This window comes from Vitis riparia, chromosome 5 (genome assembly GCF_004353265.1).
Source record: "Vitis riparia cultivar Riparia Gloire de Montpellier isolate 1030 chromosome 5, EGFV_Vit.rip_1.0, whole genome shotgun sequence".
Lineage (NCBI taxonomy): Eukaryota > Viridiplantae > Streptophyta > Magnoliopsida > Vitales > Vitaceae > Vitis > Vitis riparia.
Window position 1 is genome coordinate 17,480,161 of NC_048435.1, and position 15,833 is coordinate 17,495,993.

The 15,833-nt window shown below is 36.9% G+C and overlaps 1 protein-coding gene and 1 long non-coding RNA gene across 2 annotated transcripts; one reads left to right on the forward strand and one right to left on the reverse strand.

Annotated features, from left to right (window-relative positions):
- Positions 1–290: 290 nt before the first annotated feature.
- On the reverse strand, positions 291–1,008 carry LOC117915222. The gene is made up of 3 exons (XM_034830785.1): positions 929–1,008; positions 352–658; positions 291–298 (listed from the first exon to the last, which is right to left on the reverse strand). Exons 1-3 carry the CDS (start codon positions 941–943, stop codon positions 291–293), a joined length of 330 nt encoding a protein of 109 aa, XP_034686676.1. The 5' UTR covers positions 944–1,008.
- Positions 1,009–10,709: 9,701 nt separating this feature from the next.
- Positions 10,710–15,088, forward strand: LOC117914171. Its single transcript, XR_004651232.1, has 3 exons — positions 10,710–10,917; positions 11,026–11,107; positions 14,658–15,088. It is a non-coding gene; the product is annotated as an uncharacterized LOC117914171 (long non-coding RNA).
- Positions 15,089–15,833: the final 745 nt, after the last annotated feature.

Consider the following 15,833-nt stretch of genomic DNA (forward strand, 5'->3'; position numbering starts at 1 on the left):
CATATGTATAATTCTTACTTGTTGGTACTGATGTTAACAAATTCAAATTTACCAATTAATGAATGTTAAAGAAGGCCAATACCTGGAGGAAAAGAATGCAACCATGAACCCAGACGCTGTTCCCTTGCTTAAATCGTCTTATACCCTCCACAAGCTGGTCAACAACAAATTGGCCCCAATTAACATCATTTCTGAAACCATCTTCATGGATGGTATGCCACAAGTTTCGGCATCCATCAATCCTTGAGGTGGGGGCTAATAGCGTCGCACAAGTGTAGTAAATGAAGCATCTACGAAACTCCTCCCCAATAGGTAAGTTAAGGAGTCTCTCCTCACACGTATTGAGGATACCGAACGGATGACCAGAGGGGGTAGTAGCAATATGTAGAATCCGTCCAGTCGTCGGGAGGCCAAAGACAAGGCCGACATCAGCAGCTGTCAGATCATACCTTTGGTGGGATGTAATGTCAATGCGTCTGAAGCCAACGTTAAAATGGGCAATCAGCCATATACAGATATTATGCCGTATCTCCTTGCAATTTAAGTGAAGAAGACCTCCAAACTGAAGGTCTCGAACCACGTCCAATTTCTCAGCAGGGAGCCTGTTGCATAGTTTTAGAAACCTTGAAGATGAACAACGTGTATACAATCTGGTGGACTGCATTGAAATGGTTGGAGGTCATTAGTAGTTTACATATGAATTATATATAAGAAAAAATTAACATCAATAGGAATATGTAAACGTAGTGAATAAAGCAATAAAATTGAATGAACAAACAAACATATTCATGTGGATTCATAATTTACAATTGGATGTTTATGTAATTCAATCTTTAACATCAAAAACAACTATAGGTCGTAAGTTGATCAAAATATGAAGTATCCGAAATAAGTTATCAATATTTAAAAACAAGAAAGAATGCATCACCTCCGTAGTGGCCATAGAAGAATGAAATGATTGTTGTAAGCTTCAACCTTGGAAGAACGGGCACCTAGAAAAGGGTGTTATAGCAGTTATTGATGACCTGGAGAAACTAATAATAAAGGGAAAGGTCAATTGACTATTTCGACAATTAATCTGTTTGATTAATTTGGTAATGGTGTTCCAAAATCATAGTTGTAACGAAAAAATAAATGAAATACATAACAATATGACATTTTAGGAAAACGCTTACAGTTTGGAAGCAAACACGTGTATGATCGATTATCCAACCAGCAACCAGATAAATTACTAGATAATAACCATATGGACAACGTGTGTAACAAGTATATCTAATTGAGGACAAATTGAAAGACAATTTTTATGACGTCTTAGAAATTGATGGGACATTGAAATAGGTGCAACAAGAACATAATGCAATAAAAGGACTAATTCACAACTTGGAAATAAATATAGGGGAAGTCTCGCTTTATTGAAAAAAAAAAAATTTGTCACCCCTATACGTAAAATAATGTAACAGAAATTGTCATCCTTAATGAGGCTCCAAATAAGAAATGCTCGATAATGTAGACACAGAGATGGAATTAAATAACAAGTAAAAAGAAACCACATTCAAAGTGCACTTTCAATTAAGTTGGTTACTGAAAGCAACTCTAAATAAGAAAATTTCCAAAAAAGTGCATCGTGCCTATAAATAGGGCAATACATAAAAACGAGAATCAACAACCCCATACCATATACCATACAACAGAATATATGGAATGATACAAAAAGAGGAAATTGTACAACCAAATAAAATGCAAATGTCACAGCAACGGATTATTACATTTAAAGCGGTTGTGACCTATTCCATTGCATCGAGAGCAATGAATTGCTCTCTTATGAGAAAACTGTGATTCAATGCGCCTTTGTCGGGGTCTTCCTGGAGGACGTCTCACATGAGGGGGTTGGAAAGCAGGAAAGGTGTTGCCCGCACAATCTTGCAAACTCCCATCGTCACAAAGTTTCGGCATGTTGTGTGTTGGTAATGGTTGAAACTGACCCGAGTAAATCAAATCTTGCATGGAGACATGAAAACATGGGTCAATATAGTCATACACGTCGTGTCTCAGTGTGCGAATGACAACACATACATGTGCACATGGCAAACCGGACATTTGCCATGTCATGCAAGTACACGTACGTTGATTCATATCGACAACCAAATAAACCTCTCCAGTAAACACCTTAAACGTCCCTCCCAAATAGGATAGCACACTAATCGGACCAGACCTCATGATATTTGACATTAACTTCTCTTCAGTTTTCGGTCCGACCACGCTCTTCCACTTTTGTGTACCACGCATATGGGTGTCCAACATGGCTACAAGTTTATCCATGTGCATTAACAATAAAGTATAAATTGTTTGGTGACGCTCTTCTCTTAACCACGCATTGAATGCCTCTGCAATGTTAGTTGTCATTATATCCCATCGCTTTTTAAGAAACTTTGACATTGCCCAATGTTCGGGATTGTTTTCCGCAACCCATTTTGCTAGGTTCTCATTGAAGCGCACAAGTTTTTCAAATGCCTCATTGTAGTCTATTTCCAACCTAGCATACGCAATGCTGTCCAAAAGTAGCAAAGCATCTTCTTTCCCTTTCTTTCCTCGAATGTTTTGCTTATGGAAGAAGCTAGAAAAGTTTTCCTTAACATGGCAATAACAATATGCATGATTTCCTGTCCCAAACAACTCCGAAACACTACGCAAGATTCCCTGATGTCTATCTGATATAATAACAACTTCTTTACCATCTAATACCCCCTTTAATTTATCCAAAAACCAATACCAGTCCTCATAATTTTCTGAACTTACCACAGCAAGGGCTAGCGGGAACATTCCATCATCTGCATCATATGCAATGGCAGACAAAAGAGCTCCCTTATATGGACCGCTTAGGTGGCAAGAATCAATAGCCAATACAGGTCGACACCCCATGATGAACCCTTGAATTGAAAATGCATGGGCAATGAACAATTGCATGAAGTGACCTTGGGAAGTGTACTCCGCAATTGTGCCCGGGTTTATTTCTCTTAGCCTATGGCATAACCAAGGGAGAAACGTGTAAGAGTCGCGTGGTACTCCATCTATGCGCTCTTTTGCCTTCTCTTTAAGGTGCCATGCTTGGTTATATGTCAATTGAACCCCATGATCACGTTCAAAATCCTTACAGATTTGACGGGGAAGATAGTCTGGAGTGGTTCTAAACACATCTTCAACAACAACCGCACCTCTCTTTGAAGAAACCTTCACCTTAGATGAACACTCATCCTGAGCTATATGATTATGATTCACTTGGTAAGTATGAACTCGCAAGATGACATTTCCCTCGACAGCATGAGCTGTTATCTTCCAAGGACAACCATCAACCGAACACTTGACAGACATATGCGTAGGGGAATTTTTCTTGTACTTGTATTCAAACCTCCCACCTAATGACATCTGGTAAATTGCATTGCGAAACTCCTCGGCATTTTTAAATGTATGTCCCGACCCTAATATTGCCTCAGGAAAACGAATCGATTCCAAAGGGATGTACTCAGTATCTGCAGAACGCGACGCAAAACCTCTTGATAGCATCATAGTTTTAGGAATTGGATCGCATGATGCATTAGAGGACGGGAACGTGATAGGTGGATCTCTGCATTGACATATATTAACATAATTAGACTACGTGATGCGTAAAATTGATATTCACAACATTTTAAATAAACATTGATGTTAAAGTCCATTACCGAAATGCCAAATGTGAATTCGGGATATTTGCTTCAATGGCTTCCACAGAGGGTAAGTCTACTAGGTATACATTTGCAAAGTCATCACTGTGGGAAACCACGTTATCCAAATCATCCTCATCTTCTAAATCTTGGATGACTCTAGGATTGAACTTCAGCGTGTAGTGCATCTTCATCACGTCAAGGGAAATGTCGAATTTCTCTATGATTTTTTTGGTGAATTCTTCAAATGCCATTCCTTTATATATGTGAATACCTTTGCTTCTTCCACCCAAGTATTCCCATTGCCCATCATTTTTTTGGACAAGTTTGCCACCCACGAAAATGTAACAATATATCCTATTACTTGTGTCCATTAACCTATACAAACATAGCACATATATCATATTATAGACCAAACAATTATTCATATTATAGAAAATGGCCTTCATATTTTCTCTCATCTGCCCTTTTGCTGTGAAGTTCACACTATTACTAGTCGCCATGTCCAAATTATCACGCATCATTTATGCATATACTTTTCCAAATGTTACTTCACTTATTCTATTTTTAACTGGTTGGTCGACTCTTTCTCTGTTTTTTGCAGATTGCTATGACCCTCTAGATCCCAATAGGAACATCACAATTACTTTTCAGACTTATAAATGGACAGATCATGCCAATGTCGTTAGTGTTTTGGCTCATACTCAATAGACAACTTCAAATTTAACTTAATTTCAATTTGGTTCAATTGTATGCTGAAAATAATATTGAGTTGCATGCGTTTGATATTTAGCAATTGTGAATAGTAAACATGGAAAGAGGTATTTGGCCACTACAATGATTGTTGGAAACCATTCTGGATTTCAAGGAGAAATCCCTTAATTGGTTTCTTATGTATTGACTGCCTTAATTTTGGATTTCAAAAATAGAATTAAGGCTCGTTAAACTGCCTTTGAACTGATCTGTTTCTTTATTTCGCATTTATATTCATCTTAGCTATAGATTTCATGAAGTTTGAAATGATAATCTATCTACACATACTAGGTATCCCACAATATCTCATACTATAGGGTTCAAAGAACTTGGGTTTTTTTCGAAAATAGGTAACAGGCGAACTAGCATACTAAACTAGACTGCCACACGAGGAAGTAAATATAATGCTCAATGATATAATTTGAACGAAAGGACGAAAAATATGTTTGCAACAAGAAAATCTATTTGCATTTACTTATCATATATTAGAATAAAATTGCACCTATAAAACTAACTTTTCAATTCAATATGCAATGCTAAACCAAACAAACATAAGTGAACCAAGTAAAATGCAAGGAAAATCAAAATATATTTTTATGTCGTCTTCATCATCACAATTATCATGAATGGCAATCGAGGGTTCTCATATTGATGGAGAAACAAGTGAATCATGGTGACATCACAGTTTAATAAAAAGAAGTGATTTTTCCATGTATCAATCATGTAAATCGAACACAAACATAATTATCTAAACAAAAACTTTTTTGATACCACGACATGCAGATGCAATTAGCCCATGAGGATCCTCACTATTTCAAACTGTGAGCCATGTCTTAAAAACACCATAACCCACGCCATGTCTTAGAGCCAGTTACGGGGTTTAAGCTTTAAGCTTAAAAAAAAATACTACTTTACCTGATGGTCAAAGAAGCTCCCTCCTCAATGCTCAGCACGGGACGACACCCACGGTGGGGATTAATGGCACACCGAAATCGCCAGATAAATTAGGGCAATGTATTTGGGCTGAAATGAAATGGTCGAGATAGCCGAAATGAAGCATAAACTGAAATTGCTGAACCTACTATCAACTACTTCGCCACGGAACCCAAATCCAGTGGTGATCGTCGACACCAATGGATTGACAGAGATAAAAAACTCCACCGTCTACACCTAAAATCGGATGGCCGGGAAACTCCAGATGAAGATAGGATTAGGGCATTATTTGGGCGGAAACAAGGGAACACTCAGGAATGTGAAAACGCCTCTCAATTTTGGGGAAAACCAAATGGAAATCCAACGTCGATTTTGTTTTTAAACGGATGGTCGGCAAACTCCAGATGAAGAGAGGATTAGGGCATTCTTTGGGCGGGAACGAGGGAAACACTCAGGAATGTGAAAACGCCTCTTAATTTTGGGGAAAACGAATTGCAAATCCAACGTGGATTTTGTTTTTTTTTTACATTAGCCAGTCAAAGGGCATTTTCGGCATATTATAAATTGTATAGCCTTCTTATCAATTTTGAGACTTTGTCTGGGTGTTGGGCTTAATTCTGTAACATATATGGACCATTTGTTAATTTTTGGGCCCAGCTGGGCCCAAAACACAATTCTCCCAAGGAAAAAATGGGTTTTGATTCACTAATATGAAAATATATAGAAAAAAAACCTCAAATTTTTTAAATCAATATTATCTTCATCTATTTAAAAATAATTCGAAATACATGCATTTTTTAATGAGTAATCCAATTATTCTCCAAAATGTCCATTTAACTTGTCATGTCATCAACATCAATTAACAACTAGACTACTCTACATAGATATTTCCCTTCAGTTTAGATATTTATTACTATTATTATTATATTTGCAATTTTTTTTCCATCCAGAAACAAACACCTCGTAAGAAAAATTAAGACTTTTTTTTTCTCCATAAACAAACATCCCATAGTTAGGGCTCCTAACTGGCAACTGCCCTTTGAGGTAATGTGTGATATCAGTGACTTTGCCATAGGAGTTGTTCTTGGGCAAAGAGAAGATGGAAAACCCTATGTGATCTACTACGCGAGCAAGACATTGAATGAAGCGCAAAGAAACTACACAACCACCAAGAAAGAATTGTTAGCTGTAGTTTTTGCCTTGGAAAAGTTTCGTGCTTACTTGGTGGGGTCCTTCATTGTGGTTTTCACTAATCACTCTGATTTGAAGTATCTATTGACTAAGTAAGATGCTAAAGCAAGGCTGATTAGATGGATCCTCTTGCTTCAAGAGTTCAATCTCTAGATCAAAGACAAGAAATGAGTGGAGAATGAGGTAGTAGACCACCTTTCAAGGCTAGCTATCACACATAATTCCCATGGTTTGCCCATCAATGATGATTTTCCAGAGGAGTCTCTCATGTTGGTGGAAGTTGCTCATTGGTATGCTCACATTGCTAACTACCTAGTCATAGGAAAAGTTCCAAATGAGTGGAAAACACAAGATAAGAAGTACTTCTTTGCAAAAATCCATGCCTACTATTGGGAAGAGTCATTTCTATTCAAGTATTGTGCGGATCAGATAATAAGGAAGTGTGTTCCTAAAGAAGAGCAACAGGGGATCCTCAGTCATTGCCATGAAAATGCATGTAGAGGCCACTTTGCTTCTCAGAAGACAACAATGAGGGTGTTGCAATCGGGTTTCTGTTGGTCATCACTTTTCAAAGATGCCCACACCATGTGCAAGAGTTGTGATCGATGCTAGAGGGTCGGGAAGTTGACACGTAGGAACATGATGCCTTTAAACCCCATTTTGATAGTTGATCTTTTTTATGTTTGGGGCATTGACTTCATGGGACCATTCCCTATGTCTTTTGGCTACTCTTACATCTTGGTGGGGGTAGATTATGTTTCTAAGTGGGTTGAGGCAGTCTCATGCAAGCACAATGACCAAAGAATGGTTCTCAAGGGGAACATCTTCTCAAGATTTGGGGTTCCCAAAGCCATAATTAGTAATGGGGGTACTCATTTTTGAAACAAGCCTTTTGAAATTCTCCTAGCCAAGTATGGGGTGAAGCATAAGATAGCTACACCTTACCACCCTCAAACTAGTGGGCAAGTTGAGTTAGCAAACCGGGAGATTAAAAACATATTGATAAAGGTGGTGAACACGAACAAAAAAGATTGGTTTGCCAAGCTCCTTAATTCACTATGGGCATATAGAACAGCTTACAAGACCATTCTTAGGATGTCTCCTTATCGCCTAGTCTATGGCAAAGCATGTCATCTCCCTGTGGAATTGGAATACAAGGCTTGGTAGGCAATCAAGAAGCTCAACATGGATTTGAAAATCCGGGGTGAAATCGGAGGAGTTAGTGGTCGAAAGATCCTTAAAGCTTGATGCCCTAAACCTTGATTGGTTGGGAGTCATCGATGGATCCCCGTTACATGGACACTTTAGAAAAAAATACCTTTAGCATTGCACTCCTACAATGAAAAAAAAATTATAAAATAAAATAGGTGTGTTCTTAGCCTATTGGAGGTTGGTTAGTTTGCTAAGGTTTGAGAAAGAACTAGGTTGGGGGAAGAGAATGGTTCGACATACTATAATCATAAACTAATAAGCTTAACACTTAATTTTTTTGTGGAAGAGTAAGGATTGGACCTTTGGGAGTGGAAATTCTTTTGATACTTAAATTTGAATAATGCCTACTCTTTATAAATTGTGATTAAGCAAGATATTTGATGACTCTTGTTGAAGGTTGGGTTTTGCCTCTTTGATGTTCCACGAGAGAGTATGATCTGCATCATGCCACTTGAAAATTTTTTGGAGTGATTAGCATGATTTTGTAAATTATTTTACTGTATATTTTCTTTATCTTTCCTTCATTGCTAAGGGACTAGCAATGTGTCGGTTGGGATGAGTGATTACTACTCAAAAAGTGCTCTTTTATAGCTTGAAATTAACTGGTTTCAACACTTTTGAGTAGTAGTTAATATTTTTTAACTCAATTTGCACATTAAGGAACCTAGCAAGGGTTACTAATCAGTTTTTAGCTAGTTTTGGTGTTTTTGGTAGCTTTTTTATCATTGAAACAAGCAAAAAATGAGAGAGAATTTTGTGCAATCCATGGCAATGCAAGTTGAAGCTCAAATACATGAAGAATCCGAGTTTTGGAGCACTTCATAGCCCTTTGCCAAGCTTGGCAATAGGTTGTCAAGCCAATCAGAGATGCAAGGAAGAAAACCAAAGAAAGAAATCCAACATGTAGCAATTTCACATAGCATGCGAAATCAAGAGGAGGAGCAGTTGTAGGACTGAGTGAAGGACAATTTCGCACACCCTGCGAAACCACAAGATGCAGCAAAAATGAATTTCACACACCATGCAAAATTTCGCATGGTCTACGAAATCTTCCTGTGCACCGACTTCGTTAGATTTTTATCTCTAGATTTTTTGTGTAAATTACTATTTTCTCCTTGTAATCAACCAATGATAGGATTTCTTGGTTAGGAACTATAAAGAGGGGTTGGAAAGACCTCTCTATATAATAGATCTTTTTGTATAATCTTTTGAGATGACGACACTTGTAATTCCGGTAGAAAAAAATATACAAAGCCCTTACTATGTCTTTCCTTCTCATTTTGTTTTCATTTTTCTTTCTAGCCAAACAACCTCTGAGGATGATTTCTCAGGGGATGAGTGGCTAAGTTTTACGTTTCTTAGAGTGATCAAAACTAGGTGAAGGACCCGGATGCAATGTTTTAAATGAAGGTAGTTGTTAACCATTAATGGTTTTTATTTCAAGGTTTAGCTTTAAATCCCTTAGAATCACCTTGAATGACCAATACTTGGTAAGCTTTTCGGATTCTATGGATGCTTATTGCTAGATCCATGGATGTCCATTAGTTATCAAGTACGAGCCATTGGAAGGTGGTTCAAGGTGAGAATCACCTTGAATGGCTAATACTTGGTAAGCTTTCCGAATTCTATGGATGCTTATTGTTAGATCCATGGATGTTCATTAGTTATCAAGTACGAGTTATTGGAAGGTGGTTCAAGGTGAGGGTCTTAAGTGTTTGAAGCCATTAATAGGAAGCAACTACCATTTTTCATGAACCCTTTGGATCAAATCTTAATTGCAAAATACAAAACCGGTTTGGGAGATAACCATCCCTTATGTTATTGTCCCCAATGCGAGGAGAAGATTTGGAATCTCCCCCTTTGCCTAAGGAACCCGATCCTAGTGACCTAAAGCTCTAAGAGACATTCTCTTTGTAGTTAACTTCAATTGCTATTTTTGCTTAACTTAAAATCAATTTTTTCAACCATAATTCCATTTTCTTTAAAAGCTAATTTTCATTAGGAAAAAACACCATTTCATTACCTTCACTAAAGTCACTTGTACGAAGAAAACCCATCTCTATGGACGATCCTAGAGCCACTATACTATAGTAGTCATGCTACCCTAGTGTAAAGTGATTTAGGTTTTATAAATTTTGTTGATAACACCCGTCTGGCGCAAGAATCAAATGGCGTTGTTGCTGGGGATGAATCACTTATGGATCCTTATCACCTCTTGCTCACCTTATTTGACAATTTTTGCTTTTCTATTTGGCCACATGTTGTTTTGCTATTGAAGACAACTATTAAGAAGTGTAATTTAAGTAAACCCCTTTTAATTTGGTGTAAAATTAACTTGAATCACACACCTGGCACCCACAAGGTTTCTTACGCGTCCTACCATCATATCCATAGAAACGACGTCATCTAGGAATCGTCCTTGAAGAAGCTAAACTTAGGGATGACAAATTTTGATACAATTTGCCAACATAACTTAAATCCAATATACTTTTCATGAGCTTAAGTTGAATATAATTGAGTTTGAGTTAAATTCATGTTGACTTCAATAACTTGTTTAATAAATAGGTAGTTATTGGGTTAAACTGCATAACACGAATTTGACTTGAATCTACTTATTTAATAATCCCGTTAATTAACCTAATTATAACTTTAAACTATTTAAGTCATATTTTACTTACTTGAATTTGTTTTTAAATAAATTCGTAAATTGAATTATAAATATATTTGGTTGAAACATTAATCATATGAGCTTATGGAAGTCATAACTCAATTTGATTATTAAATAGAATGATCAGATTTTTAAATGGATTATATTACTTGTTACTTGATTAATCAAGTAGTACCATTAGTTTATGTTACCTGATTAATAATTAGGTACCATTTAAGCTTATGTCTTCGACGGGATTATTGTGTCAGCTGGGCTTTCACACCACACATGAACAACACCCATCAAGAGGAACTCCCACCCCTACCCAGACTAATCCAAGATCGGAGATAGGTGAGACGGAGAGAACGAGAGACAGCACTAGGGCAAAATCCGAGGAGAGGAATTAGGAGAGGGAGAATGGCGTTGGTCTGGTTTGAAGCGACTCTTCCTCTGGAATCATTGCTGGAATGATCTGCATCATGGGTAATGCTCAGTACGTTTTTCTCTTATTTTATTTTATTTTTCTTCACAGATCCAGAACCCCCTTTTCTTTTCATTTTCTGTTTTTTTTTTTCTTCCAAATTTCTGCAGCCGAAGCACATATGTAACGGGGGGATGTGACTATACAGAGAAGGGACACGAAGCTGCCTCATTAAATTAGCCCTAATCCCTGGTACTTCTTCCTTTCAACTTTGTCATTTCTCGCGCTTTTTGATTGTGATTGTGGTTTTTTCTTCTTCTAAATATTGAGTAAAAGATTGATTCAATATATACCATTAGGGATGAGAAGTGTTATTGTATTAAGCAAGAGAATTTACATGGATAAAACCGAAACATGGGAAGTAGGTTAAAGCTTAGGGGGGCATGTGATGCCCGACGCAGTCAACAAGACAGATGGCTGCTTTCTTAGCGAACATGTTGCTACTATGATTACCGGATGTGGGTTTTGAGGAATAGAATCAGCCCAAAACTCTGTGGAAATCCCCAAATCTTTGGGCCCAATTGACATATAGTTATGATCCCCTCCCTTCATTGGCAACACAAGAAAGAATTATCTCCGTGTCTTGAGACTGGGGATTCCCAACTCTCCGGAACACTATTCCGGCCTTCTAGTTATGCTGGAATTTTTGCTTTGATATCTAGGCCAAACTCAGTTATCTTCAAGAGCTTGGATAATCCCAACTGTGTGATCCTGTATGAGTGTGCCAATTTCCATTTGACATGAGTTCCCCAAGGAGCAATTCTTGAAGTTGAGCTTCAAGGTACCTTCAGACAGAGGAGTCATTGCACCTTGATCTCCACCACTCTCCTATGTGAGAGGTATACTAATCTCTATTCTCAACACCCCACCTGATGGACAAAAAAACTTAGGAAACTCGAGAAACCCAGAAACATCCTTTTGGGTTGGCAGGGATACTTTGTTGTGAAAAAGAGGAAGAAAGCTTGGAAAGCTGCTCTATTGTGCTTATTTTGGGCAAACCAAGAGGGAGGGAAATAGGAGAGATTTTGAAAACATTGAAAATGGGATTAAGCAATCAAACATTCCTTTATGTATAATTTCTTGGTGCAGGTCAGAGTGTATATAGATGATTACTCAATGTCCATGTTGGACTTCATTGATTGGCTCGGCACTAAGTAGGGAGAGAGTATTGTTTTTTGTATCTCTCCTCGCTTTATTTTGGCCTTTTGGCATCTTTTGTACACTATATATACTTTTTGTGCACTTTTTTAGTAGATGTTTTTAATAGAATTGATCTTTGCCTAGAAAAAAGGAAAAAAAAAAATCTTCAGTGACAGACATCCAGGAAGTTATTAAAAAAAAAAAAAAAGAGCTTCTTTTGCAGATCCATTAGCATTCTTGTTCTGTCCTAAAAGTCTGGCATTTTTTCTCTTACCAAATGACCCATAATGTTGCTAGAATAACCTTTCTCCGTAAAACCATCTTCCTGTGACTGCTTCTAAACCCCTGGAAGAGATAGTTGACATGTCTGAAATGGAAACATGGATTGTTTTTACAGAGTTGATACAAGATAATGGTTAACCAGCCAATGGTGGTAGGATTTAGACAAAGGTGGAATTTAGAGGTCAGTGGGCACTGTTATTTTGAAAGAAGATTCTATGTTGAGGATAGACTTTATGACTTGAAAGTATTCTAAAATATGCGTAGAAATTCAGGATAAGTTTGTTCTTCTGATAAATTAATCTGCACATTGAGACTTTATAGACTAAGGATACATGAAAGACTCAAAGACGCATTCTTGTGATTTTATACCAGACTTAAGGTGGACTGTATTAAATGGATTAGATTTATAGTTAAGTGGGCATATGGTACAATATATGCAAAGTGATGTATCACAGTTTGAGTCATAAGCTGCCATCTCTTGTTTCAGAAACCAACTATTTTGTGGTTGTGTGCATATCATTTCAATATCCTGATAATATAAAATTGACTGGTGAGCTTTCATTCTTTCCTAGTACTGCTGAGCCCTCATTCTTGCTTCTTGTACCTTGAAAGCTTTAACCATATTGCTCCTCCTTGGTGTAATACCTGTTAATTGTCTTCTTCCTATCATATTTTTGGCGTGCCCTTCCAAGTTCTACCATATGCATTCTTTATTGTTGAATTCTTCAATTATCTACACATAAGCACATGTCAAAGGCAGTGAGCCTTAATATATGGGAGACATTCACAGAATACCTAAAAGAAAGGATATGTGATTCATAATAAAAGAAAGCAACAGACAAGAAAAACACGATCTATGAAACAAAAAACAGAACAGATGAAGGCGAGATTCCCCTCCATGAAAAAGGCCATCAATGAAGTCCATCAATGAAGTCCCTAAAGGAACAGTTCTGGGCTTATCTTAAGGTTGAAGTCCAAAGGGATAAGGATGTAGCCAGGTTGCCTTCAGCCTTGTAATTGTATGCTTGCCCCTCAAAAATCCTTCTCTTGTGCTCATTCTAAAGGGCCAAAATGAACATAAAGGTAGGTCTCCACTCTTACATTTTATTTATTACACACTTCCCATGCCAATTGGTAATGACTTCCTATACCAGTCAGGAGGCACTTGCACTGCACTGAAGAGTAATAAAAAAAATAATAATTAAGATTGGAGCTGTATACTCATTGGATAATGGGAAAGAATGTGGTTGTGTGACTTCTTATTCCTTCTGCACAAACTACATTTATTTGCATAGTAGAAGCCCCACTTCATCAACTGTTCAATGGTAAAGATTTACCCATTCTGCTTCCCGCAGAAGGAACATCACTTTGGATGGAACAATTGCCAACCAAATTTCTTAAGTTGGAAACTTCCTGTCCACTTAAAATTGTTGGATAACTTTCTATCCCCTCCTAATACTCTTCCACAATCTTGGAGAAATTTACTGCTTTTATTAATTTAATTTAATTTTATCTCCCAGGCTCTCCTTAAGAAACAAAAGGAGCTGTGGTTAATCAGAAACCTCTCTGAGGGAGGGGGTTTGGTTTGGGTGTCTCTGGTAGATTGAATTTTATGAGTTTAATGGATTTAGGATCAATTCAAATGTGGGAAAGTTCTCAAAATTTTCATGACAATCAGATGCAAGCTTTAAAAAAATCTGTATATGTGCCATATTGTTTGCATTGAATTTCTGGTGTAATAACTTTCATCCTCTTCTTTGTTGTGTTAGAGCTCATTCTCATAAAGTATAAAGTTGGTTAGTAGCTAGTGTGATTTTTTCCTCTTGCTGATTTGGCATGCGCTATGATCCTTCCCCTATTTTGTAATTCAATTTTTCGGCTATTTTGATGTCATAAAATGACGAACACCATAATGGTCCACCTAGTTGCTGACCTGTCTCAAACACAATATATCATTTTGAAATTTTATAAATATCAATAAGCATGCACCAATATATTCACCCTTATCATGGGATACTTTGGCTGGTTGACTCCATCAACTCTGAAATTGACATGGATGGCAAAAATTGTCCTCTTTTCATTTCTTGGATTGTCCGATGCCTAAAAGGCTTTTTAAAAAATAACATGCCAGTTCGTTCACCTTTGAATCCTTGAACTGTTCTCTTATCGAATCTCATGTTTTGGACTTGATAATTGTATAGTGTTAAAAACATGCAAAAATACTGACTCTAAATAAGACGGGCACAGTTTTTGCAATGTATCAGGCTTGAAAAAGTAAGAAAAATGACACTAACTTCGCTTTATCCTCTGTTCTCTACAGTTGAGCAAGGGCAGGATGCTGGTGCTTCTGGGTTTGAAGGAAGAGTATTGAGCATGCAAATGGTTTGAGGCAATTTGCTTGCTCATGAATCATAATCGTCAGCCATTGCGCCCAAAACTGGCCTCTGATGTGATGACTTTGTGGGGAACTTGCTACTTTTTGTGCATATTGTCAACAAATAAGATTTTAGGATCAAGGTGCATTGGTTACAAGCTCTAAAAAAATAGCATTCTTGCTGCCTGGTCTTGACTTACACATTGGGTCAATGTGCTTTGAATTAATATGGAATTTGAAATTTTGGCTTTGCAAAATAATGTGGGTGCATTAGGGGTGATCTTGATAATCTACTTGGAGCTTGATTGGAAGTAAGAGTCTGTTCTGTTTCAAAGCAACTCTTGGAAAGATTATAGTGGGGTCTTGATGTTTGGGAACGTTTTTCTTACAAAGATTAGGTGTGTCAAAATTTTAAAAAGTGCTTTTTTAATTTTAAAAAGCGCTTTTATATTATATAACACATCATCAATTTTTGAAAACTATTTTTAAAATTATAAAGAATTACTTCAAACAATTCTTTCAAAATTACTGTTATATTATATACAACATCATTAAAAAAAAGTGTCAAAAGTTTTTTTATTTATTTAATTATTAAATGATTTTTTTTAAAGATATTTAATTGGAGTGCATTAACGTTCTAATCAAAATTACTTCTAAATGGGCTTTAAATAATTGCACAAGTGGCTTCTAAAGCTATATTTTTAAAACGCCATTTCTAGAATAACCCTGGAATCAATGCTGCACCAAGCCCCTAATCTAAGGAATTGTTTTTTTTTGGGAGATATGGAGTTTACTTTTTAAATGTTTTTAGGGGGAAAAAGGAAGGAAGATTAGGCACTAAAGCAGTCAAACATTCCATGAAAGCAAACATAAGCAAATGTAAGGGGATGCTATTGGATATGGATTGTTCTAATGATGTGAATGATTCTCTTTTTGACCCTACTCCATTAAAACTTACAGTCAAAGTCTACCTCTGGATTATAGGGTTTGAACCTCACAGCCTACTTTTATTGGCATATTTTATGGAATTCAAGGATTCTCTACACCCCATCAACTGTAGTTGAAAATTCTTGTCATGACAATGCACACATAATCCCCGAGATTCCTAAAATTCTCGGAAGT